The sequence below is a fragment of the Clytia hemisphaerica genome, unplaced genomic scaffold (genome assembly GCF_902728285.1).
Source record: "Clytia hemisphaerica strain Z4C2 unplaced genomic scaffold, Clytia hemisphaerica genome assembly, whole genome shotgun sequence".
NCBI classification, from domain to species: domain Eukaryota; kingdom Metazoa; phylum Cnidaria; class Hydrozoa; order Leptothecata; family Clytiidae; genus Clytia; species Clytia hemisphaerica.
The window spans coordinates 838,522-865,183 of NW_027103839.1; the positions used below are offsets into that span (position 1 = coordinate 838,522).

General features: G+C 36.3%; 3 protein-coding genes across 3 annotated transcripts in view; 2 read left to right on the forward strand and 1 right to left on the reverse strand.

Moving 5' to 3' along the window:
- Positions 1-11,237: 11,237 nt before the first annotated feature.
- Positions 11,238-11,930, forward strand: LOC136807441 (uncharacterized). The gene has a single exon (XM_067064029.1). The coding sequence runs from the start codon at positions 11,238-11,240 to the stop codon at positions 11,928-11,930; it is 693 nt and encodes a 230-aa protein (XP_066920130.1).
- Positions 11,931-12,378: 448 nt separating this feature from the next.
- LOC136807385 (E3 SUMO-protein ligase RanBP2-like) overlaps positions 12,379-26,662 on the forward strand; it is a 34,676-nt gene continuing 20,392 nt past the window's right edge. Inside the window, exons 1-15 of the mRNA XM_067063964.1 lie at positions 12,379-12,507; positions 12,817-12,884; positions 13,151-13,192; positions 13,351-13,422; positions 13,632-13,675; positions 13,789-13,895; positions 14,206-14,274; positions 14,413-14,473; positions 14,917-15,036; positions 15,426-15,534; positions 15,731-15,878; positions 16,111-16,288; positions 16,764-16,843; positions 17,527-17,577; positions 18,845-18,926. Of these exons, the coding sequence (XP_066920065.1) occupies positions 12,388-12,507; positions 12,817-12,884; positions 13,151-13,192; positions 13,351-13,422; positions 13,632-13,675; positions 13,789-13,895; positions 14,206-14,274; positions 14,413-14,473; positions 14,917-15,036; positions 15,426-15,534; positions 15,731-15,878; positions 16,111-16,288; positions 16,764-16,843; positions 17,527-17,577; positions 18,845-18,926 (1,351 nt within the window). The 5' untranslated portion in view covers positions 12,379-12,387. The remainder of the gene's footprint in view (positions 12,508-12,816; positions 12,885-13,150; positions 13,193-13,350; positions 13,423-13,631; positions 13,676-13,788; positions 13,896-14,205; positions 14,275-14,412; positions 14,474-14,916; positions 15,037-15,425; positions 15,535-15,730; positions 15,879-16,110; positions 16,289-16,763; positions 16,844-17,526; positions 17,578-18,844; positions 18,927-26,662) is intronic.
- On the reverse strand, positions 22,045-24,348 carry LOC136807386 (collagen triple helix repeat-containing protein 1-like). The gene is made up of 4 exons (XM_067063965.1): positions 24,151-24,348; positions 23,755-23,881; positions 22,790-22,914; positions 22,045-22,464 (listed from the first exon to the last, which is right to left on the reverse strand). Exons 1-4 carry the CDS (start codon positions 24,262-24,264, stop codon positions 22,114-22,116), a joined length of 717 nt encoding a protein of 238 aa, XP_066920066.1. The 5' UTR covers positions 24,265-24,348; the 3' UTR covers positions 22,045-22,113.

Consider the following 26,662-nt stretch of genomic DNA (forward strand, 5'->3'; position numbering starts at 1 on the left):
AAACCATCATGGGAAACATTCAAAATGGCGTCAAATTTTGGCACGAAATTTTACTCGTTGGGTATCTTTTCTCTTTTTGTTTATCAATAATTTTCTCTGTTTGTACCTACCTATTTGTACCTATTTGTGGCTTCTGCTTGAACAGCTCATCTAACTCGTTGAGTCCGATGCTTCCAAATTTTCTTGAGGCTGTTGGAGTCAGCTTGCCTTTTATATATAGTCAGAAAGGGAGGTCGTCAGTAGTCCGACACTTTCTAGTCCGACAGTATAAATGTCCGACGTTGGGTTTGACGAATGCGTCAGTATTCCGACAACAATTTTGTCCGACAACGAGTAAAAAAAAACATATAAAAAACGTAATATGAATCGCGGAAGAGGAGGCACATTTTTTTCTAAAAATCCAAAGTTCCGATTTTGAGGTTAGGCCCCTAAACCCGACTTTTCTTAAATTTTGGTAAGCTTGTTAGGATTAGGCTTTCAAGAGTCAAGAAATTGGATTTAGCTGTTTTTACGACTCTTCTTTAGTGATTTGCAACCCTGATTGTTCCTTTATTTCTAATGATGTCAAAATTCCGCCAAAATCAACTTTTATTAATATTATCTCAGTGAAAAACCCTTATTCGACATTTGACACTCAAAAATCTTTCGTTTTCGGACAAAAGTGACGTCGGAAAAAAATTTTAAATTTATTTTATAGATTCGGACTATTTTACTGTCGGACTAGAAAGTGTCGGACTAGTGACATGCACCCGTCAGAAAATCTGCCGTACTGATTTGAATCCTGGGGCTGCTCTACTCCCCCCATCAGAAAGAAGAAAAAAAACGCAAAAAGTAGCCAAGCTCCATCTTCAGGACTAGCTTGGCTAAGAGTGAAATAGTGGGCAAGCAGTCAGTATAGACTTAAACTCGTATATCAAGATTACGGGATTTCAAATAAATACAGGTCGATTTTACTTCGTGCAAGGCACTGAAAGGCCACGGGTGCCAAAAAGAAAGGCCATTTGAAATGCAGCAACCTCATTTCTCTCAGGGTACTCATAGTTGTCAACCGTCCCGTATTGGGCGGGACAGTCCCACATTGAGCGGTACAGTCCCATTGTGATGAGCGGTACAGTCCCACATTTAAGCTCTTTGCCAGTATGGATTCCACGAAATCTCGCGCCGAAGATATTTTTCCGTGCAGCAAGCCTCACGCCAAGCAAAATTTCTTTTGTACCAACATTCAATTTTTCAATAAGGGTGCAAGATGGGAAAAGAGGCGCAAAAGCAAATTTAGCCAAATGGAAGCTAAAAATCGATGGATTACTCTTAGGTGCCAAAAAAACGGGGGGGGGGGGGGTGGGGGGGGGGGGGGGGGGGGGGGGGGGGGGGGGGGGGGGGGGGGGGGGGGGGGGGGGGGGGGGGGGGGGGGGGGGGGGGGTGGGGGGGGGGGGGTTTCAATAAACGGGATGGTTGGAAAATTTTCGAAATTTTAATAAACGGGGGGACCTAATTGCCGGGGGAGTTGGCAATTGTACTTCTGAAAACCCAAAAATGGGGTAAATATAGGCTAAAATCAGGCATTTTGGAGCAAAATAAGGAGACTTCTTTTTGCCAACTGAAAATATCTTAAAAATTAATAAACGGAGGGGTCCTAATAAGGTCCGGGGGGGTTGGAAAATTTTCGAAAAATTAACAAGCGGGGGGGGCCCGTTTATTTGGCACCTAAGAGTATGGAGTCATTCACGCCGAGCTGGAATTATTACTATACGCCAACTGAAAATCAAACAATCTTTGTAAGTACCCTTACGCCAATGCGCCAAAAACGTTTCAGTTGTACGCCGAAGAACTTCGGCGTTAGTTACACGAAATCCATACTGGGCTCTTTGTCCCGAGTTCCGCCCGCATTAGACCCTGCCGATTCACCGGACACTCCGGCAGTCAGGAGTTCTATCCTAATTAAGTATATTTTTTTCGATCGCACGGACTTTCTTAATTAGGATTATCCCTTTGTTTTTCAATCCTAATTAAGAATATATATCGAATTTCCAGTTTTTTTTCAAAAATACAAATTTCCGCAGATTCTTATCAGCCTCCAATGAAAGAATTTAGTGTGTAGAGTCTTGAGTTATGACATTTAGAAAAATATTCTATTACCCGCGACAAAAACGCGTATAAAACGCGGGTGTATTGCCCTATCTACACCGTAGCAGATAAACATTTATATATAATGTAGCACAGGCTTTAATATTCCTAATTAGAACTAACGTGCCTAATTAGGCAGATTTTTACTTATGACGTCATTTTGAAGCCCTCCGCCAAAATTTTGTTTTGATTTTCGGCTCAACATATCATCTTTGACCTGCTCTATCTATTGCTCATAGTTAGAATTTGCGGATTTTGTTTGTTGGTGAAGAATCTGAATTTTAAAAATCATATTCTTAATTAGGATTGAAAAACAAAGGGATAATCCTAATTAAGAGAGTCCGTGCAATCAAAAAAAATATGCTTAATTAGGATAGAACTCCTGACTGTCCGGTGTTGTTTGTCCGTCCGGTTTAAAAAACAACAGAAAAATCACCGGACACAGGTCCGGTGTAGTGTCCGGTGTGTTTTGTTTGCTAGTGAAAAAATTGCACCGGACATTTTTGCCGCGGCATTCTCCGATGTCCGGTGTAGCGGGCAAGGGTGTTTTTTGAATCTTCCTCAGTCCCGCCCAATATACTTTTGCGCACGCCCATACAAATTCTCGTTTTGCCTATGGCCTAGGCTGCATGCATACCCTTTGCTTCTGATATGATTTCGGATGTGCATCGTACAATATTTACAATATTTCTGTCCATTGAGTTTCAAGCCCGAAGGGCTAGAGGCAAATCTTCAACCATTCTCAGGCAAGAGAAATTGAAACCACTTATTTCCCTTTCCAAAACGCGCCATAATCACTATCATTGTATTTGGGTAAAGGCCACATTTTTGGTACACCTGTCCCTTCCGTTACGCTAAAAAAATTTCATCCTCAAAATTGCTTAAAACCTATTTATTTGGATGTGTATATACCTCTATGATGATGATCAAGTATGTGCTCCTCTATATTACCTTTTTGCAGAACTGTAGGACCCTAGAAGTTGTTGTGGTTGATTTTTTTCTCATTTTCAACCAATAACTAAAAACTTGTTATTTCTACAAAAAAGAGACACTTATAAGACTAAACTTACTCTTAAAATGTTTCTACAAAGTGTTTTAACCAATTCCTAATCGTTTTTCATGAATTTACATTTTCGGGTTGGAGGGGTAGCCTAATTTGCGTAACGGAAGGGACAACTTTCAAATTTTTAATTAACATCTTTACTAGGAAAAAACTTGTTTCAAAAGATAGTTTGAATTTTAATAGTCAAAATATGATCTTTTAACCTAAAATGATAGAACTAACCAGAACTAACTATATAAACTTACAAATACTCCTAAAAATTGTAAATATTAGGTATGGAATAAGCGTAACGGAAGGGACAAATTTTCTGACAAATTTTTCAAAATTTGAAAATAGATCTGTTTTGGGCCATCCAAGCCTCATCCCAAGTTTTAGATGATCCCTAAAATTTAGGTGACCCACTGTAGGTGATCCCTGAAACCGAAAATGTGACTTGCATTTCAGTTTTTCTTTAAACTTTTATATTGAGCATTCAAAAAAGAAGACGCGAAAACGCGTCCTATGGAGCCTAAGGGTTAATGAGACCCCTGGTAAAATTTGTTATGGTTAAAACAACTTCGAATAACTCCTAATTGTCATTTTCAGGCATTTTGAGCAGTTTGGAGTCAAAAATTTTTTGGTTAACCCTTTGTAGTAGTTTTGAAAATTTTGAAAAATTTGTCGTCCTATGGAGTCTAAGGGTTGAGAGATAAAAAGAAGTCATTGTAGTGTAGCAAATGTGAGAACAGTCTACAATAGGTCTTTCAACAATGCAATAACTTCAGATATCTTGGCTTTGAAGAAAGAAACACTATAATGAACATCCAAGTCCCTGTAACACTCCCTTTTAAAAAAGGCGTAACGGAAGGGACATCCATAACGGAAGGGACATCAAATTTTCCAAGGAGATAACTCCCACCACATTGTTAATATAGTCGAACGTGCGCAACGCACTGGGCTCAACTTCAGTGGCTTCAAATTATTCATAGGCCCAATTGTAGACCCCCAGATATTTACCCAATGAACAAGTGTGCCAAATTTCAACCAAATCCGACCATTTTGGAGGCCTGTAGGCTGCTTCAAAGCTTTAGCCTCGTTTTGGCGAAAAACTCGTCCCCAGGCCCCAAAAATCAAAATTTTTGAAAAATGAAAAAAAACACCCCCAGATATTCACCCAAGGAACAAGTGTGCAAAATTTCAGCCAGATCGAACAATTTTTGAAGTCTCCAGGCTGCCCCAAAATTTTAGCCTCGTTTTGGCGAAAAACTCGTCCCCAGGCCCCAAAAATCAAAATTTTTGAAAAATGAAAAAAAACACCCCCAGATATTCACCCAAGGAACAAGTGTGCAAAATTTCAGCCAGATCGAACAATTTTTGAAGTCTCCAGGCTGCCCCCCAAAATTTTTAGCCTCGTTTTGGCGAAAAACTCGTCCCCAGGCCCCAAAAATCAAAATTTTTGAAAAATGAAAAAAACCCCCCCAGATATTCACCCAAGGAACAAGTGTGCAAAATTTCAGCCAAATCGAACAATTTTTGAAGTCTCCAGGCTGCCCCAAAGTTTTAGCCTCGTTTTGGCGAAAACTCGTCCCCAGGCCCCAAAAATCAAAAATTTTGAAAAATGAAAAAAACACCCCCAGATATTCACCCAAGGAACAAGTGTGCCAAATTTCAGCCAAATCGAACAATTTTTGAAGTCTCCAGGCTGCCCCAAAGTTTTGGGACATACACACACACAGACAGACACACACACACACATTCTCAGATTCTAACTCAACTGAAGTTGAGAATAAAGTTTAAATGTACCTGCAAGTAAGAAGTCTAATGAGGGTAGTAGTCAACCAAAAGGAAAAGTTTTTAAGTCGAAGACTTGAGATGCTGTTCAATTTAATGTTTGCGTAACGGAAGGGACAAAACCAAGGCACATTTCCAATGGGAAGGACTGTCAATGAAAAAACATGTCAAAAATAGAGGATAATGGTTTGCAAATTGAATTTGGAGTAATCCCAATGGTAACTTGTGAGAATTTAACATAAACTATAGCTATTTGACAAAGATTTTCTTGAAAATGAATTTGCGTAACGGAAGGGACAAGATCAGAGTCGCAAAACATGCTTTTTAGAAAAATGCAAAAGCTGAGCACCAGTGAAAAAAGTATTTACTCAAAATATTGTGAAAACTTGCTCCTATCAATATTAGGTGGACTGAAAAAAAATTGAAAGTGAATATTTCATCCCAGTTGAAGAAAAAACAATTTTGAATCTTATTTTTTTTGCATTTTTCATAGAAAAATGTGAAATTTAGACTTCTGCAGGGTCTGTAAGAGGAAAGACTGTCCTATTGCTGGCCAAACTCTGATTGTAAGGGCACTTTCTACCCCAGATCAATAATCAATTGGAAGTTTTGCAAGTTTAATGCTAGTTTTCAAGATATGAGCAGTAAAAGTCAAAAGCGTAACGGAAGGGACAGGTGTCCCAAAAATGTGGCCTTTACCCATTTGCCTGTATTTCTCTATTTCTCTCCAACAGAAAACCAATATACCTTATCAGGGAAAACTTCGTCGGGGAAAAGTGACGAAATTTTGGCCAAGTGACGAAGTTTTCCCCGATAAGGTAATAAATAACATCATTCACCAGCAGAATATATATAATTGCATTTTTATATTGATGTTTGAATTCACAAAACACTTCACAACATATATTTTTATATTGATGTTTGAATTCACAAAACACTTCGCAACATGCGAATGCCCAGAAGTGGTAATTTCCAGAAAAACTAAGCTTTGGAAACACGAAGTTTCACCTTTCTCGCCGGAGTTCTTTGGTTGTAATTACTTAGCTAAAATATCCAGCTTTTCGGGACTTTAGAAAACAGTGCTCGTGACCACGCGTTAGCAATATTCATTTTAAGAAAAGGCCGTGCAGACCGCGCAGTACCACGAAACGCCCGCTAGAAAAGTGCGCACCGGACAGTCCGGTGTAGTCCGGTGCACACTTTTGAAAAACAACACCGGAATGTCCGGTGAATCGGCAGGGTCGTGCCCGCATACCTTAGATGTCCCGCTTTTTCGAGAAAACTCAGAAATTCGTAGAACTCCGGAAAAAATATAGAAATGCTACTAAAAATATGTTTGCACAAGCACAAACTCACTTCCTCGTTTTTTCTCTGCGCTCTGTAACAGTTCGTCCAATTGCGTGCGTCCGTATTCAATACATCGGATACGCGTTTGACAGAGATGTAATAGTACTACATGAACTGTCCAGTACACCTAATATTTATCTGGTTGAAAATTTTGCTTTATTTCTACTTTTATATTGTTTTTAACCATTCCTACGTCATTTCAGGCCTAAAAAAATTTTCAGGGGGTTGAGAGCGCCCCCAAAACCCCCAGCTCAATCTTTCTTGCTCGCTCCGCTTGCTGGTTGTCCCGCATTTCCATTCTCATAAGTTGGCAACTATGGGGTACTTGTCAATGTACCAGAATGTACACATGTGTTGTGTCAACTTGTCAGCATTGTATTGTTGTAAAGAGAAAGATAAAAGAGGTAAGACTAGCCTAGTTTCTAATCCTTATATAGGAGTTTAAGCTTAGACTGGCAGTGGTTCGTCTGGAACAGTTTTGAGGAAGGTGTGTCTAAGCTGGTGTCGGGTAGAATGTAAATGACTAACAAGGCAAAAAAAATTTCAATCTGCGGAAACGTTTAGACCGGGGTATGGTGGTTCCATTTAGACGGGGGTTCTGTTATTATCAGTTAGGGTCAGAGGGTTGGACTCGAGGGTCACAATATAGAGCCTTCGGCTCTCTTAGGGGCACCAATAGGGTTGGGAGCTATTATATATAGAGTCTTTAAATTACACCCTAGAAGTATTTGTTCGTTTATTTCTGCCGTGTCTCGCTGGCGCAACCGGTTAGGCGTCGGGTTTGGAAACCAAGGTTGTTTGCATTTAGTGGTTCGAGCCGAGGTAAGGGAGTATATTTCAGAAATAGGTTAAAAAAGTCAGAATATAACTTACAATATTTCAAAAACTCAGAATAACATCAGAAAGTAGAATGGAAGATAGGAAATAGAGAAAGTAGAAAAAATCGCGGAGCGTCATTTACAATCTACCCACGACCGTCTAAGATAAGGTGTTTTTTGAATTCCCGGGAAATAGCCTATCCTGCGGTGCTCCGATCTAGGTGGGTTTCGTCTCCCCCGTAGATCTTTTTCTTGCAGGGTTCGAAATATAGCTTCGCACTTCGCAAAATGCGAAGTGAATTATAGATTTAGCGACCCAAAAAGATTTCTTAACTCAAAAATGCGAAGTTAAAAAATTATAAGAAAACACCTATTTTGTTACTTTCTTTCATTTGTTTATTTATTACTTTATCAACTTGCTACCTCACTAATTTATTCACTTGTTTATCTATTGCTTTATCAACTCGCCACTTCGCTACTCCACACATTTGTTTATCTATTGCTTTATAAAATTGCTACCTTGCAACTTTCTTCATTCGTTTATCTATTGCTTTATCAACTTGCTACCTCGCTAATTTATTCACTCGTTTATCTATTGCTTTATCAACTCGCCACTTCGCTACTTTATCCATTTGTTTATCTATTGCTTTATCAACTCGCCACTTCGCTACTCCACACATTTGTTTATCTATTGCTTTATAAAATCGCTACCTTGCAACTTCATTCGTTTATCTATTGCTTTATAAACTCGCAACTTTGTTCACTCCTTTATCTATTGCTTTATCTAATCGTTACTTCAAAACTTCACTATACATTGCTTTGTCTTTAATCTCTTATACTTCAAGTCTTACTTCGCTTTTCTAGAGAAATGAATTGATGATACTTTCGCATTTTGTTCCAAACAACATCGCAAAATACTAAAAATGTTTCGCAAACAGTTAAAAAATCGCTCTTAGAATTTATAATTCGAACCCTGTCTTGGGAAGTTGATCTTCAAATTAGTTTTTAAGGTTGGCTTGGGTCAAATTTTTTCATCTATGGCTCAAATTTTGGGCATTTTCTTATAGTTTTCAAAAATGTTAATTTCATTAAAAAGCACTGGGATATTTTTTCATGAATTGCCTTACCGTAACTTGGTCTAATGTTGACACCCCTTCTCTAATTCCGACACCCTTTTCATCAGCGCGTGGCAGTTAGTGCTATAATATTTTGGTTTTGCTTTCGATTTCAAGCAAAGGTCTTAGCAGTCAGGGCTTCCTTGGTCTTTTTTAACATTAGTTCCCAGGATAGAATAAAAACATACCTGATCAACACAACCAAACCTTTTGTCTTCAGGTCTTGCATTTACTCTTCTTTCCTTCCTAACAACTTTTGCTTTTGCTTATGTAGGTTTTAAAACCCACAAGTAATGAACCTCTTATAGCTTTATCTGAGTAAATCTTGTCAAAAACCTTCTGTTAGGTTTCATTCCGTACGTTTTTTATCCACATGGTGAACTGGTTTCCCCGATCTCTCTATTTAAAAATTGGAACTTTCCTGTGGACAATATTTTTCATGAAAATTTACCATATTGTAACGCTAATATAATCTATATAGAACAAACAAATATTAAATTTGACTCTCTTTCGCTTGTATTTCAAAATTTCACGATACTGTAAAATGAACTATTTACAAATTATTTTTTTAACAAGCGTTGAATCAATATTGACATATTTAATGATGTCATAATCAACGCCGTGCATACCTTGTCAGCATCCTTTTCATTGGATAAATACCACTAAAATATACAAGATAAGTAAACATAAATTTATCCCCCGCAAACACGGCTTAGCTAAGCGCACCTCTCTTATTCATTGTAAATGCCAGTCAAACATATGACACAAATTAGCATTTATGAGTCATCTTTACGCGTCATCAACATAGATTGACGGCTAAAAAGAACAATACAAAATACATCAGAAATGGTACAAATACTAGGTAAAACAGTTTATAAAGATACAAAATGAGTCAATAATAGAAATAGAAAACTGTAGAATTATTACAAAGCAGAAGGAAAAGTATAACATAAATACAGAAGATACTCACTAAAAAACACTGTGTTGGAACATCACATGACTGACTGTACAATACACAACATTTAGACAACACATCACAAGACTGAACATTTATAACTTACACAGATAACATATAAATTCCCATAGGGTTCATAGTACAATACAATAATATATAAACATTACACAATAAAAACTAAACCTAATACACATGAGACAAAATAAATGACATAAAGGAAACAATTATAAGAAATCTACCTACAAAAGACCAATTAAATATGAAGTAATAATTGTAAGAACATCAATTAGTTACACAAAGAATAAACATAAAATCAATGCCCAAACGGCATTAACATTCATTGTCTAAGGATTGAAGCAGGCAAAGATTACTGCGTGGGCTGATGACTGACAAATGTTTTTTGAATATATTTTCAGTTATAATCAAGGTAGAACAAACTAAACATAGAAATGGGTATTTTTAGTGCTCTATACAATGATCGGTATTTCTTTAAAATTCTATGTTTAGATTTTTCTACCGAGCCCCGTTGTTATGAATGCGCATCCTGTTGCTAAAACCTTTGCTTGAAATCGAAAGCGAAACCGAAATATTATAGCACACACTGCCGCGCGCGTAATATCGATAAAGTGAAAGGAAGTCCTGACTGAACAGGACGCAATTTTTCTTCTTTTTAATGAAAAAAGAATCCAATGGTTCTTTTAAAAATTTTACATTTTGAGAAAATTAGTTTTAACTAGAGAAACCTTTTTGTGGCGCACCCGGTACAACATTAAGATCAGGGTGATATTTTTTTTAACTCAAAGAAAAAAGAATCATACTAGCAAAAAGATTATTCAAACTTAGAGCAAAAAAAATTTGCAGTATTGTCTGACATGATTATTTTTTCAAGATATTTAAGTTTTAAATTTTGACATGTTATTTCTGGACCACCCGGTATAACTTTTCACTGCAATTCTACAGACACCTGATCACAAACAAATCTTCCTTGCGGCTCGTCACCAGTGCAATTCTAGTATTTTCCCTGTCAAAAACTATTTTTCTTTGCTTACTAGTCAGAGAGGAAAAATCCTTTTTCAATCAGTGATTCCAACTTTCATATTATTCCTATCTCTTAAAAATAATGTTGGAATTAGATAAGGAATGTCGATATTTGACCAACTTACGATACAGTACAGCTTAGAACATTGTTGGCTACATTATTCAAAAAATGTTTTTATTTTGCTTATCACCTTGGTTGCTAAACATAGCATCAACTCCCCTGACTTTTTTTGGGAGGCTACAGCAAAAAAATGCAAATGAAAACTGGGAGCTAAAATACAGCCAAATATTTGGGGGGACCTGATATGTTTCGGGGGCCTGAAATTTCAATGGCAAGGCTGGGGGCTGACTATTTCTTATACTATTTTTCTTTAAAATCGCCACATTTTTATTTAAAACCCTTTATTCCAGTCTATTGATTCTGTTTGTTTTCACTTATGTCTACCATCTTGAATTAACCGTTATACAGTAGTGTGGTGGCTGGGGGCAAATGCCCCTCGAGCAGAGGTCTTTCAAATGGCGCCGAAAAACAAAGGACACAAGATACCACTGATTACTAGATATGGTATTTTTTGGCTAAAAAAGAGAGAAAACACCCCAAAATTTTTGTCCTCACTTTGCTCGCGTTATTTTTAAAGAAATATTTACTTATAGCGGGCGCCAAAATCAAAATCTTCTAAAATTGCCTACCCAGTTTAACAAATTTTAGTTGACCCACCACGCTATTGCGCATTATAGTCATTTTCACCCACGAAATGAAGGCCTTTTTACATCTTAAAAACCTTTAAGATTTCGAGAATGGCAAAAGAATAGAGATGTGATTTTCCTAAAAACAATATTAAATCAACAAATATTTTATACTAGGTATAGGACTTGGGACTTGGATCACGAAATTTTTTTTCTAAAATTTTAGCTTGAATATTTTGGCTAATTTTTCTGCAACAGTTGATTAAAGCACATCTTTATTGAAAATAAACAGCATTGGATTTAGCACCATTTTTTCGAAAATGTACAATGAAATCGTTAATAAGAAAGACCTTTACACTGTTCATATTGGAAATTTGAATTCCAAAGTCACAATCGAAGAATTGAAAATATTATTTGTTGGCACTGGAGATGTCCGAGATATTTACATCCAAGACAAATTTAGTACTAATTTTACTTACGCATTTGTCAGGTTCAAAACAATTGAGGAGTGTGTGAATGCATGTACTCAGCTTCACGGTACTATCTTACATGGATCGGCCATTTGGGTTACGCTGGCTGAATCTACAACTAACAGAATTAATAATAAACCTTCACAGAGATCTTCCAATAAAGATAGGAGTATATTAAAACCTTCTCAACCACGACGGGAAGGTGCTCATTATGTGTCGTCACAAAAAGATGAAAATGAAATCCACAAGAAATTGACTGATAGTTTGACTGAATTAAAGAAAGATAATGAACTGACCAGATGGATTGGAATTGATCGAAATGATGAAGCTGAAGTACAAAATTATATGGTTGATTTTAAAGATGGGCTTGTGGCAATGGCCAAAATACCAGAAGCTGTTGGAGTAGAAGCTAAATCCTTTGAAAAAACTCAAGATATGGATGATCTACAGAAACTGATCATTAGCCATCATTCTTGTGCAACTCCTTCAGAAGAATATTTACCATTCAAAAACATTGACTTTGATGCTAGAGCAAAGAAGTAATTTAAACAGTAATTTTGCGTAAGCATATGATTTTTGTTGTTTCCAATCTTGTGTCAGATTTTATCTTTTTTAAATTTAGTGTGTAAAATTTTTATATAAATTTTATTATACCTTTATAATTAGATTTTTACCTTTCTAAGCCATTTACAAAGCTGAGAAAATTGAAGAAACAAAAAGGAAATTGGTAAAAACTTTGTCAAAAATTTTGTAAATTTTGTTATTTAGTGCATATTATTGTTTCATATCAGATTATAAAGTGATTTATTATCATCATTATCAACTTATTTCTGTGGTATGGTAATCAGGAGGGGTTCTTGTCATACTAAATTTTAGGCTTCTCCCTGAATTTTTAAAGTAGAAATGTTTTACAAAAGTTTGCTTCTAGCAGACTCTACTATTAAATAACATTAATTCTTAATTACGGTATGAAAATTTGTTTATCTTTAGAGACTAAATAATGTTCAGTTCAGCAATAAAAAAGACACAGTCCACAACACCTACTAAGAGGTCTTTCACACCAACAGAACTCAAGAATTATGTTGATAAAGTTCAAAGTAGACTCAATTCTCCAATGGAGGTAAATTTAGATTTTTTTCTTTTGTTTTAGCTCACTTTGTAAGCTAGGCTATTATAGGTCTGTCAATTTTAATGTCACAGAATTTTTTATTGGGGTTTAGTTGAGTCAATATGTCAAATGTATTTTTTTGGGAAGACTTTAATGACAACTGATTTGACCTTGTTATACCTAAAACCAATGAATTTTCTACTGACAATAGTTGTATTATTTTGCCATCAAAATTGGTTTTGAGGTTTAAAGAAGGTGAACTTAAGACCAAGTAAGAAAATTTACAATAAGAAATATTGATCACTGAAATTTTTCCTTTAGAAAAAGTCAAAGGCTTTTGCTTTTGCAAGATTGTACTATGATGCTAAAGATTATCAGACCGCAAAAAGGTAAAAAGAGTTATGTATTTCTTTCTATTTAAACTGAAAACCATTCCTATTTCACTACTTCACTTACAAAATATATTTTTTTTACATTTTTTAGAATTTTAGTATTTTTTGCTTGGTTCATTGATTTTCTTTGTAGGAGGTTACAGTTCAAAAAAATTCTTTTCACCTGGTTGATTTCCGGAAACAAGACAATATTTTTTTGGCCTTATTCTTAGATGATTTGTTTTCTGTTTTAAACTTGGTTGGACTTTCCTTTGCATTTTTAGATACTTGAATGATTACCTGAGTATTCAGAACCGAGATTTCAGGTTTGTGTGATTATCACAAAATGTTTCTCTTATGATTATTCTTTGACTTTATTATACATCAGATTAAAGATTGTACTATTGTCAATTAAAATCACAAAATTAATTTAAGAAATCATCAATTTGTGCCTTGTTTTTAATCATTTTCTCAACCATCGCAGAGTGTACAATCTGTTGGGTGCAGTTGAAGAGAGCTTATCAAATTTTCAAGAAGCCTTCAATGCTTACAAAAGGTAGCCAATGAAAATTATTCATTTTCTGAGCAAAATAAATTTCGTCTATAATTTTCATCAAGTTTTCCAATGTACTTGCTGTCATCTTGGCCTTAGAGAGGGAAGAGAATTCTATTCTGTGTATATATTTTTTACTGATAAATTGTAAAACTGCCAGTATAAATGATAAAAGAAAACTTTTCATCCATACTATCCTTCAAAATTTTCAGATCACTAGAGCTTTGCAGTTCTCAAAAAGATATATTAATCAAAGGTAAGTTTCAACAAATTATATTTCAATATCTCAGCACCTTCTCTAAATGAACAGTAACTGAATGATAACCCCTTTAAGTTTCTGATAATTTCTTAACATTCTGTATTTTTCAGTCATTCAAATGTGTCGCAAGTGCACCATGGACCCACTTAGAGCAAAGGTTTGGGCCGATAAAGGAGCAAGAACTTGTCCTGGTCATCCTGATGTATTTGAATTAAAAGTAAGCAAATTAAAATGTTTTTCTCTTTGAAATTTATCTTTTTCCAACTATAGACAATCAAAGTGCTGCTCTTTTGCTTATTTTCATTTAATATTTAAAATAATTAAATCAAACGCACATATCTGATTTAAAATTTTTATCTAAAAAACACTTTGAAGTACGTATATTCTACCTTTAAAAGGGAACCAATTTCCTTGGGAATAAAATTTTGAGAAAATGGTACTTTGTGAAAATTTAAACTTCACTGGTTTTTGCCTTTTAAGTAATTCATTAGAAATCACTTGTAATAATGATTGAAATTTATTTTAAGTGGCACCTTTTATCAATGGAAACACCGCAACGTTATGATGAAATCGAAAATCTGATAGCTGATGAATTGGTAAGACATTTTTTTTCAATAATATTTACAAAATGAGCATCACTTCTCTTCGTACCCCTTACCACATGACCTTGCTGTACTGAGATGTATTATACTATCGAAATAATAAAACAGATTTGACTTTCTCTGTTCTTTTAGACTCGCCATCCCAGAGATCCATCACTTCATAAGAAACTTGTAACCAACTACAATGCAAGAGGTAAGTGAGACAAAGAGCTTAGCCCTTTCCCTGCTGTCATCTTTTTTTAAAAACCCCTTTATATTTCCAAGGGTTAAAATTTGTGGTGGCACTATTTGCCATTGTCAGGTTTATCCAACATTTGAATTTTAACTTCATTAGCCAATGACTAAAATAAATGCAAATTTTCAAGCTCCTGGAAAACTTTCATGTTGGTAATGTTTTTCTACCAGAAAGTAATTCGCATAATGATTGTGCATTAAAGTGTTTGGTCATTTTGGATTCTTTCCATCTTTTTACATCGATGGTAGATAAGGGAAAATGACCAAAAGTTGGTAATAGTGATGTACTTTGTAAATAGGTAGTTTATCCTGTTTTAACAACTTACTTTGATAAACTGCACTTCTAGGTAAGTCGCCCCTTTAAGATGAGAATTTTTAAAAGTATTATCTGAATATTTTCAGGGTCATTAAAAGAAGCTTTCTCTCACTGTCGGTCAGTTGAGAAAACTGGAGCTTTTAATGACGATATTGAATGGCTTGAATGTGCTGTTGACGTTTTTGATACGTACCAACAAGAAGATGGTAATTTTTTTCAATTTGCATTTTAGATATTGTGTCTTAAAGGGACATAACACTACTTGCGAAATTTGTAAACAAACTGTATGCAGCGGATACCAAATCAAAACAAATGTCACATGTCAAAATAAAAAATCAAACCAAATATAGCTAATTTTGATTGTTCAATTGTTTTACAAGTTTGTTTTGGACACGTGATTTTAATTGTTCTCTTTAATGACACGTGGTTCGCGCAATGTTTACATTTTACTACTGTTATGTCCCTTTAAAAGCAAGTACTTTTCGCATTCTGATTGAAGAAGCAATAGCATACAATGGAATGTTTTGTAGTGTAAAGTCCTTCAGATAATTTTTTGTTACTGCTTTTCACTCCACTTAAACTGTCGTTTTTACAGGTGATAACAGAATACTTGCTTATCTTTCTCTGGCATCTGCATTATGTAAATTGATGAGAGTTCATCTCACAAAATCACCCACAAGAGATTGCATGAATGCCTTTATGAGGTTTGTCTTTAAAGCTTTTTAAGTCAACGCAATCGATTCCAATGTAATTTCTGCTGTTCTAAATAAAAGCCTTTTTGATTGACTTGCGATCTAATGTTGACCCTCTCTTGCAGACTCCCAGTAGAACTAGCATATTCTAAACTTTTTATATATTCCCCAGTGAAATACTTTGTTAAGAGTCAATTGAAATTTTCAGATTTGATACAACAGTATTGAAATTGCAAGAACTCAAGACGGATGATACCTTCAGTGGTTTAATGACAGAATGGAAGGATTGTGTCAACGAAATGCAAGGACAATTATATTTGAACGCTGGAATCTTTCTTATCAAACTTGGAAAGGAGGTGTGGTGAACTGAAAATGAGCCTTCTAGTTTTCTTTTGATAAATCCTCTTAAGTAATAATTTTGATATCATATTATTTTAGAAATTCGAATTTAGAACTTGTCTTTTGAATTTTATATGTTCTCATCTATCTATTCAATGAAGAAGTTAGATTCCATACTTTCTCTATGACCGTGTTTTTTTTATCCTTTTGATCAGAGCCTTAAATATTTAGAATTTTTCTCATATTTAGAATTTCATTCCTTGGATGAAAGCTAACCAAATGATGTATGCATGTATGATGGCCAGTTGGATGGTTCCTGCCCCACACCTAACTCCAAAGCTTTTTGGGCGTCACTCACCTTTAAAACGACAAAACCAACAAGCCTATGATTGGTCCATACTGGCCTGTTCAAGGCTCTCTCAAGCAGGTTAGAGATTTTTTTAGAAAGCACAATTACTTACTTTCCCTCCCTTGGTTAAATCAGACTTAATCTTCCTCATAGTAGTGTATTGGCTTGCCAACATAAAGATCATGCAAAATGGAAAAATTTGCACAGGTCACCATAACTGAGGTTTTTTTAATCTCCACAAGTCAACTTTGCATGATCTAACTTACTATGGTGGTATGATATGTTCTTTACGCACAAGCAAAGTTTTTAAAGTGGGGAAAAAGTTTATTTCAGCAGCCCACCGGGCTCCATGACTTTCATGTGATTCAATTTTTCTCAATGTATCTGAAGTGCCTATCAACCTTTTTTTTTTGGTCCCAGAATTCAGCAAAATCTGAAGATTCTGAGCAAGTTTTTTCATTGACTGATTGCGAAGAAACACTTCGTTTCTGGTTTTATTGATCCACCCAAAACCTGTTACTTTATCCAATTTCTTGATCTTGTATACTTACAGGTCACATGTTGTTACAGTTGGAAGATGAGTATGGTGAGGAATGGCAACAAGGAACTCTCGCTGATTTCTGCACAGAACAAGTACAAATATGATTGACATTTTTATACATACTTTCCTTTACATATTTTTCTTTTAATTAAGTCATTAGCTCTGCAGTACCCATGGTATCGAGCACACTCTAATTGTGAGACAAATTACAAGAATAATTTCCTGTATCTGCAGACACGTGTTTCATCCTTCCCAGGGCTTGTCAGTACGGCTCGGGTAAGCGAGCTTAGACTGCTGTTCTCACCAGAGATCTCAAAACACTAAGTGCTGAGCTTCGCATAATAGCTTGTGGTGAACGGAGAAGCAGAGCTCAAAGACAGACATCTATCCACAGACACTTGTTTCCTCCTTCCTTTATACTTTCCATTAAAGAGATGTGAACTTTTAGACTTTTTAAAGAAAACCTTGGCAATCTATCGTTTTATTTCTCCTAACTCTAAAAGAAATGATTTAATGATTAAATAGATGATCAACATCCCCATTTTTATTAAAGACCAAACTCCTATCACTTAACGACCTCTTATTCAAACAAGCTAATAATGTCGGTAACAAAAAGGAGTGCTGTATTGTACTGCAAAATAAATTACAAAAATACTATCAAACTTCTGGTAAAAAGGCTCTTGAAATATTCAAGTATTCAAATACCAAGGAGAAAAAGGTGAATTCTTAGTGATATTGACGAGCTGTTTTAATTGAAAAATCCTTTTGTTTTCAGGGGAGAAAGACAATTTTGGATTTTCTTTACAATGGAGGTGATCATTCACAGGTTAGTCAGGAGGGGGGGTTGTGTAATATACAGGGGGGTTTAGGGTCAAACTTCAAATTGTCTGTTTACTAATGTGTACCATCCTACAGTTTGGGCAATTTCATTATTTCTTCAAACAAATGAAGTCGTTCTATTGCCGTTTTTTATCCCAAATCGAAAGTTGGTTTACAAAAAAAGACATTACATTGCTAAAAACGACGATTGAAGAGTGGGGAGTGAGCGCAAATCATCAAACACACAAAACTCAAATGTTTGAAAACCTGAATTTTTTTGCATGTAAACTAGGCTTTAGTATAAAAACAATCTCTTGTGTCGTCAAAAGACTAAAAATAATCTATCTGACGGACATAAATCACAACAATAAACAAACAAACAGATTCGATTAAAACATACAAAAAAGAAAACGCCCTAGTTCGTAAAATGATCGAATGTGTGTCTTCATTCTTTTTTATTCGAATTATACATTCGAATCATTTTTTACACATTGGAATCTGTTGGAATCGTTCTATATAAATTCGAATTTTTGATGTGGATTTGTTGGATCTCTAGGGGTTGTAAGGGTTTTTTTATTTGGAAATTCGCTAGATAGTCTTTTATACTATAAAGGGGGGGGGGTGTAAAGGTATATTTGGGGAAGTTTGCTGGATTGTATTTTGAACTATTCAGGGGGTATTGGGGTATATTTAGGAGTTTGCTGGATAGTATTTTGTACTAAACAGGTGTTATTGGGGTATATTTTGGAGATTGCTGAATAATATTTTGCAGTTTTTGTACTATAGGGGTGGGGTGGTGTCTAAAATCGAAATTTGCTACAAAGTATGGATACATGCCGTTGTTTTGTACATGGACCCCCCCTGGGTTAGTAGCCACACCCTTATTTCTCAGATCTCAGAAATGGCTAAGAAAATCCTTCTTGTTAGTCATTTTCAAGGGTTAAAGTGGGATCTGGTTGCCCGGTTAGGGGTTGTCGTATGCAATGCAAGCCGCAGGAAGGAAGGCCAGTTTGTGTACTGTGTCGTCACAGATAATAAATAATAAAGTAAATTATAAGTAAGCTTATATAGAACTTTTAAAGAACATTCCAGCCTGAAAACCACAAAATTAAGAACGGTCGAGCCTCACCAATAATTAATATAAAAAACATGCAACAAGAGATATCTCACTGTAAATGTCTTTACTTAACTTTTATTTCTCAGAGACCTTACATGGCTCCAAAAGACATAATGTCAACCATCTAAAAGTATACTTTGTATTTTTTACTTGATAGTCGAGCTTTGCTGCCAATCCGAAGTTTTTGGAAACAGAATTTGCCCTTCCTGAGCCACAACAACTGGTGCAGTATGATGAAGGTATTGTTGCTTTTTCTTTTTGGTCAACCTTAAACTGACCCCATCCTAGTTTGGGAAAACCCTTTATCTTTGCTTGTATGAACAGAATTAAAAATTTGAACAAAAATTCATAACTCTTTAAAAAAAATGTCTCCCGTTTTCTAAAATTTTGCAACAAGTTCTGTTTATCGTTTAATTCTGCTTTACCATTGGCAGGTCTAAACAAGAGTTGGTCTTTTCGCATGCTTTACACTTTTTCTCTTACTTCTTTCATTCGTCGTTGGTCTGCGTTGGTTGTTTGTTTTTGCGTCACGGATAAGATTCTTTGTCTATTTATCATTGTCTAAGTTGTTTGGTGTTTGGTCTTTACCAGTCGCCGACCTTCATCCAAATAGGCGATGCTCTTTTCTTTCGCTCTTCGTAATTTGTTTTGCTAGTTACGATCTCTGCTGCTTGCCGAAAACTTTTCTGTAGTGGTCCCCACCATCTGCAAAATTTCCGAATTATTGAAACACCTCATATTTTTGTTTCTTTCCGTCAAGCTTTGTTGGCCTAGATAGAATTAACCTAAAAAAGTGACGATAGAAATTATTATTAAAATAGATATTAAATTAAAATTTTATTTTATTATATATTTTTATTTTTTGTACCTACCGGTAATGTAATCGTTTTTTACGGAAAGACCGAATTGAAATTGAAAAAGATATTAAAAACTAATAAAAAAAGATGTTGAAATGAACTTCAGATTGAAGTATTCCTCCAACTTTGGGTTTTCAGTTGTCTTATTTGATCAATATTGTCAAATATATTGTGAAAAAAGTAAATTTCAAAATGAATAACAGAACTGCTTTTGGTAGCAGAACACATGGTGTAGATCTTTCATTTGAAAGCATCTCCAAATAAGGCTTTGCATGGTGGCCTACTTATCTTTCAAAGCCTGACAACGATTCGTCAATCGACATTCGAAAGTTGGGGAAATCATCGCTCAACAAACATCGTAACAGCAAGGAGCATATTTTCTCGAGAACTGGCCACAATGTGCAAGGGACCAACAAAATAAAGTCCTTGAAACATAAATCCCGTAGTCTCAAAAGAAAAGAGTTGCTTCACATCCTTTCAAGAACAAGAATGGAAAGGGAATCGCACCAGAGTTTGTATTGGCTGATAACTCTTTGGACACAACACATCCGGTTTTCCCATCCATTGAAGTTCTCAATCTCATAGATTCGATGGAACGGTTATCCTTGAATGAACCACAACAAGCCGAAGAAGCTGAACCAGCGGAACAACCACAAGAGCAAGAGGTTAACCCCGTTGATCCACCGCAAGAGCAAGTAGTTAACCACCATGAGCCACCACAAGAGCAAATAGCTGAACCAGCGGAACAACCACAAGAGCAAGAGGTTAACCACGTTGATCCACCGCAAGAGCAAGTAGTTAACCACCATGAGCCACCTCAAGAGCAAATAGCTGACCCCGCTAGGCCACCACAAGAGCAAATAGCTAACCCCGCTGGGCCACCACAAGAACAACCTATGGACGTCATCGATGACCCAGATGAGCGACCAGCTGAACTATTTATAATTCAACTTTTAGGAGGTGAGCAAGTCGAAAATGTCGGGGACGAATTTGAACAAGCAATTCTGCTCATTTGTCAACTCCAAGAGCGATTACATCAACCAGAATGGCTCGCACACGTCCAAGCAGAAGGACTCTCCAACGCTCAACTAGTAGGCCCGTCTGCTAACCAGCCATATAGAATCATTGAATCGCTCCCGTCACCCGATAACAACATTGAAACGGCTGAAGCAGCTGAGGAACGTCGACGATACAAAGGACCAATGGAAAACAACACCAAAAGAGTTCCAGTATTCCTCGATTTACGCCCTCCTCTCGGATGTACTCTCCAAGATACGATTTCTACGGAACTGCTCTCCTACTACAGTTTACAGTTCAATGAATATGAACGTCGGCGTAAAAGAATAATGCGCTCAGATGAAGAGTTCGAAAATGACGTTGAAAGTGACAAAGATGACGACGAAGGCGAAAGTCACGTTGAAGATGACGATAACGATGCTAATGATGATGAAGTCAGTATCGAAAACGGCAAGCGAAAACGTGTCGACGACACCAACGACCAAGACGTCGATGACCCGTCAAATAAACGGCAACGTGTCGCCGACATCCCTTCAATCACTGCTCCCTTGTCGACAGGTTATTTCTTGTCACCGTACACCAACAACATGGAAAAATGCCACCCTGACGGTGTTGATGATGATATGATCCGGGCTGCTCGTAAAAGACCTGCAGCTGACAATGACGGCGACAGTGTCGAAAAATGCCGACGACTTTAAGTCGTCACAAAAAGTGTCGCACACGATGAAGGAATGACAAAATATGAGATATTTCAACATCTTTCAATATCATCATATTCTATGTGGCTTCCTGGACAACACATGGAAATCGCAACAGTTAGTCATTCCTTCCAACTGAATCCAGATTGCGTCTACAATATCTCACAACATCCTTTTTACGGCACAATTCGCGCGGCAAGACATACATGGCACCCGACACACACGACACAAACATCGTCGATCAACAAATATACCATCAATCTTCAACAGATATTGTATACTTTTTAAGATCATTAAAATATAATTTCTAGATATAATTTTAAAAGTTTGATTTTCTTCTTGACCCTTTTTTGAAATTTTCTGATCCTTTTAAGGCAAAATTTGGTCAGATTTTACAAATTTTATACCCTTAGAGTGCACTTTTTCTCACCTTCGCTCATTTCGACCGCAATAAAGAATTGTCGGTTCAGGATGGATTGTGTATTAATTCGATTTTTTTGCGACGATAGTTCAACGGCTAACGCGCTGGTTCCCAAACCTCGAAGGTCTTTCTTTTTAAAAGATCACCTGGGCAGTGGTTTGATTAGTCAAAATAATGATTGACAATGTAATCCTTAAGAAACTATAGTTGGAAGAGGCGAAACTTAGATAGCCAGTTAAGATATTAAAATTGAGGATAAGAGATGAGAAAATGAGAAAAAGCGAATGCAATGTGACTTTAGGCGTTCCGATTTCAAGAGAAACGTGGCAAAATATTATTGTGTTATGATGCTGGTCATGAAAAATATGTTCCAATTTTATCAATTGATTTCAGTTTTCTAAAGTTAAGATTATAATAAAAATTATGATTTGATTTAGGCTTGAGGAGGTGCGATTTCTTCGATCATTATTCTTGTAACTTGCTTATATCCCGTGTAACCATCTGCATCTCCTATTCCGTGGCAATTTCCGATATGGAATCCGATTTTCACAGAACCGGTTTTCGGAATACGACAGTTGCCTTTTAAGAGAAATTGTCCAACATCATCGTCAGTTTTTGCGTCAGCTCGATAATGTGAAAAATCGATTGGGGCCGGTGCACATTCTTTGTTGTCAATGGTTACGAACCAACGTTTACAACATCCCGAACACCCGTACACTCTGCCGTTAGACGAAACTGAGATTCGGAGATACGTTGTGGCATATTTCTTCTTAAAACTGCATTCCTTTAAAAAAAAGAAATACAAAACAAAATATTCACGTTTCTTTATTTTTTCTAAAAGCGTGCAGTGCTGTATCAATGAAATTGGCTATAATGTGGAGCAATAAATAGCTTCAATCGGGTATAAAACTTTATTTAAGCTAAAAAATGTGTACCTTCTGTTATACATTCAAAACTTTTGGTTAGCCTGGAGACTCATAGTTGTAAAACTTAAAGACGTTTTGTACACATTTTGTTTTGTATTTTCACTCCCCGGCACGAATACCCATTAAGTTTAGGCTGTAGTGAGATAAGGGCGATGCTCTTTCAATAGTAAACAAAATTTGTACCCTGACAAGACCTTTATCTTTGTTATCATTGATCTGATTCCATACGCAATCTTTCCACTGAGATGCCAAGAGATCTTTTCCATCCTTTCCGGTTGATCCTTGCAAACCGTCTTTACCCGGCGGTCCTTAATAAAAAATACGTTTATACTTTACTCTAAGCTTAAGCTCTAGTTTAGACAGCCGACTTTCTGCCTTGTCTATTCTATTTTTGAATTAAGGTCGGCAAAAAGTACATTTTTTTTTATTTTGCATCAATGCTAAAGTTTATTAGAAACTTTCTTAAGCAAAGATTTTATTTAATTTCCTGTCGACTTCCTGTCTTACCTAAAAATTAGAATTAATGGAGGGCAAAAAAGTTGGCTTTGACACCTAAACGAGTCAGAAATCAATCGTTCCCTGAATAGAAAGCAATAGCGAGTTTATGTATGTGTGTTTTTCAGCGACGGAGACGGTAAGGTTCTAATTTGAGTAGATCCTGACCAGCTGAGGAGGACGGTAAATCAGCACTTTTACCGTCCTCGATTTTGCGGGGCGGAATTGCGGGTTTTTCCAAATCGCTTCAGTCACTCTACCGTCCTCAAAAGTGCAAATACATAAACTCGGTAATAGACCGCAGCGGCCGAGGTTGAATTGTGTTGTGTTATTTTGTAGGGTACCTCTTAAATCTGGGCAAATTTTAGATATTACGCTCCTAATAAAGCATAGAGTTGACAGAAAAAATCTCCCTTTCTCGGTAGTTTTAAGGGTCTATCGATTTTTTTCCAAGTCTGAAAATCAAATATTTAATGCTTCCATCAGTTTTAGCCCAAAAATGAGATGAAGAAAATGGGGCAAAAAAAATACATTTTGGTCGTTTTCTGTTGACATCAGGAAACATTTTCAGAAAAATTCAAACTTACAAACTCACGCTTGAACCTTTGACCTTATCGCTTGTCTCGGGATTAGCTCACAGAAAATATTATTACCTTGCACTCCTTGTTTACCGGGCATTCCATCGCACCCGTCAATTCCATTCACACCATCACGCCCGTTCATGCCATCACGCCCATTCAAACCATCACGTCCGTGGCGACACACAGAACATCTTGAATTCTAGACATAAATAAACATTAATATTCCTGAATGTTTTACTCGCGAAGATTATGACTATTGAATGAGATAAAGTACCTTAATTACACGAAAATAAGTAGACACATAATAATTAACGGTCTTGAAAATAATACACAAATTTTTTTTTTGATTCGTGTTAATTACATGTCTACTTATTTTGCGTGTAATAAGGTAGGTCTCAAATTCCTGATAGCTACTACATCACATTTTATTTTGATTAATGTTTATGATATGAGGTAGTTAAAACTTACACTTGAAGAGCTGTCCTTTAAATTATATCCAAGTGTTTCCGTTTCCTTTATTGTCGCATCGCCGTAGATGAAAGATATCAACAAACCCGCTAAGAATAAACTACAGATCGCCATTTTATCGTTTTGTTGCTCTATTCAAATTTTAAACTCCTTTTCAAAATCACTGCGATCTCGCTTCGGAAGTTCAAAGTGCTCTTATTACATATTATTTTCTCTTTTCTAATAGCTGTGAAAACGTTCTGTAAAATTTAGAAACTTTTTCAAATGAGTCAGCATTCCTTTCTAATCTATATATTATTAGTATAACGCGTATGTCATTTTGTTTTCTGTTTTCTGTTTTCTGTCTGTGTGTCACTTTCGATTTCGCAAGCAATGTTTTGTTCTCGATAAGTTTGTTTTGATTGACAGATCGGATAAAGCCTGGTTTAGACTTTAGTCAGCCTTTGTTTTGAAATTTAAGGCCCATCTACATTTAGTAATTTTAGTTTCTGCCTAGCTTTGCCTTACCCCGATTTTTCTCTTTTCTTTTGTTTGAAATGTTTTCGAATTTAACGATCCGTGTTTATTAACCCTTTGAGTGCCAGGGTCTTTTTTTCTAAGTTTTTTTTTAAAAATCGCTAGTTCAAACTTTAAGGGCTTATATCTCCTGATCTAGAAAGAATTAGAAGCTCGTATATAGCTCGTTGGATAGCTTAGAGTCTCCTCTTTCTTTTGGGCGCCTTCGGCGCCGCCCAATTGAGGAAGGGCGTGGTGGGCGGCGGCCAAGGGGGGGGGGGTACGTTAGGGGAATTAAAGCAGTCAGGCCCGCTGCGCGGACCTGACTGAACTGATGGAAGGTGCCCAGTGGTAAAACTTCAAATCAATTCACTAGAAGACAGAATAAAGTAAAACAGGGCCAAATTTGGAGGTTCTTGGATCACTCGTTGACCAAAAATAGTCAAAAAACGGTCAGAATCTCAAAAAAGTGAATTTTTGTCAATTTTTTGCATTTTTTTGACTTTTTTGCTTAAAATCTCGCTGGAAAGACTCATTTTTGAAATTTTTTTTGCTTGACCATAAAGGACAATCTAATTCCTACGAGTTCGACCAAAAATAACGATTTCTAACTCAAACTGGGCATTACAGGAGGGCTTCGCCCTCCTATATAGCCCATGTCGTATATATACGACATCGGCACTTAAAGGGTTAATGACATTCGAATTCTTTTCAAAACAAAACAAGTTTCTTTTGGCATACAGGAAAACTGGGAGTCGGGAGGCGGGAGGCTGAACCGGGAGCCGGGAGTCGGGAGGCTGAAATCGAAAGTGGGAGGCGGGAGGCGGGAGGCTGAAAACGAAAGCGGGAGACGGGAGGCTGAAATTGAAAGTGGGAGGCGGGAGGCTGAAAACGAAAGTGGAAGGCGGGAGGCTAAAATCGAAAGTGGGAGGCGGGAGGCTGAAAACGAAAGTGGGAGGCGGGAGGCTGAAAACAAGAGTGAGAGGTTCATTTATAAGGCCACACACATACGTTTTTGGTCAAGGGATAGGTAACAAAGAGCTAAGAAAAATCAGATCGTTTATTTTTTATAAACACACACAATTCATCAAAAAAAATATTTCAAATAGTATGTTTTGATACCAAGTGTTTTCTCCGTTCACTCTTTTTTCCTTTAATCCTAGGAAGCGTTTCTCTTTATAAAAATAATTTAACATAAAAATATAGCAAGCTTTGTTTCGAAACTGCTGATGCAAGATTTAATTACAAAAAAATATAACACGACAGTTTTCGAGTGTTATATATATTTAGTGCAATCGGCTCTTGCATGTTGGAAATAATCTAAAATCATTTCTTAAAGAAGTCAATACCTTGACAGGGTAAAATTATACAAGTCATGGCAAAAGAAAGGTCTCATCATAATTATTGTTCACTACCACCATACATCACCTGCGCGGCCGAGTGGGATATATCTATGAAACGGCATTTATAGGGTAATGATTTTAGAGAGTTCGAATCCTATACGGTGCGACTAAAATTGTGTTATTTTGTCTGTTTTGTCAACATTGATAAAACTTTTTCTGGTTTTATGAGCTCTTGTTGATATTTTTGAAAATTTCTGTTAAAATTTTAAGAAACAAAAATTGGCACACTTGTTCCTTGGGTGAATATCTGGGGGTGTTTTTTTCATTTTTCAAAAAGTTTGATTTTTGGGGCCTGGGGACGAGTTTTTCTCCAAAACGAGGCTAAAACTTTGGGGCAGCCTGGAGACTTCAAAAATTGTTCGATTTGGCTGAAACTTTGCACACTTGTTCCTTAGGTGATTATCTGAGGACGTATTTCTTTTATTTTTCAAAAATTTTTAATTTTTGGGGCCTGGGGACGAGTTTTCGCCAAAACGAGGCTAAAACTTTGGGGCAGCCTGGAGGCTTCAAAAATTGTTCGATTTGGCTGAAATTTTGCACACTTGTTCCTTGGGTGAATATCTGGGGTTCTACAATTGGGCCTATGATTAGTTTGAAGGCACTGAAGTTGAGCC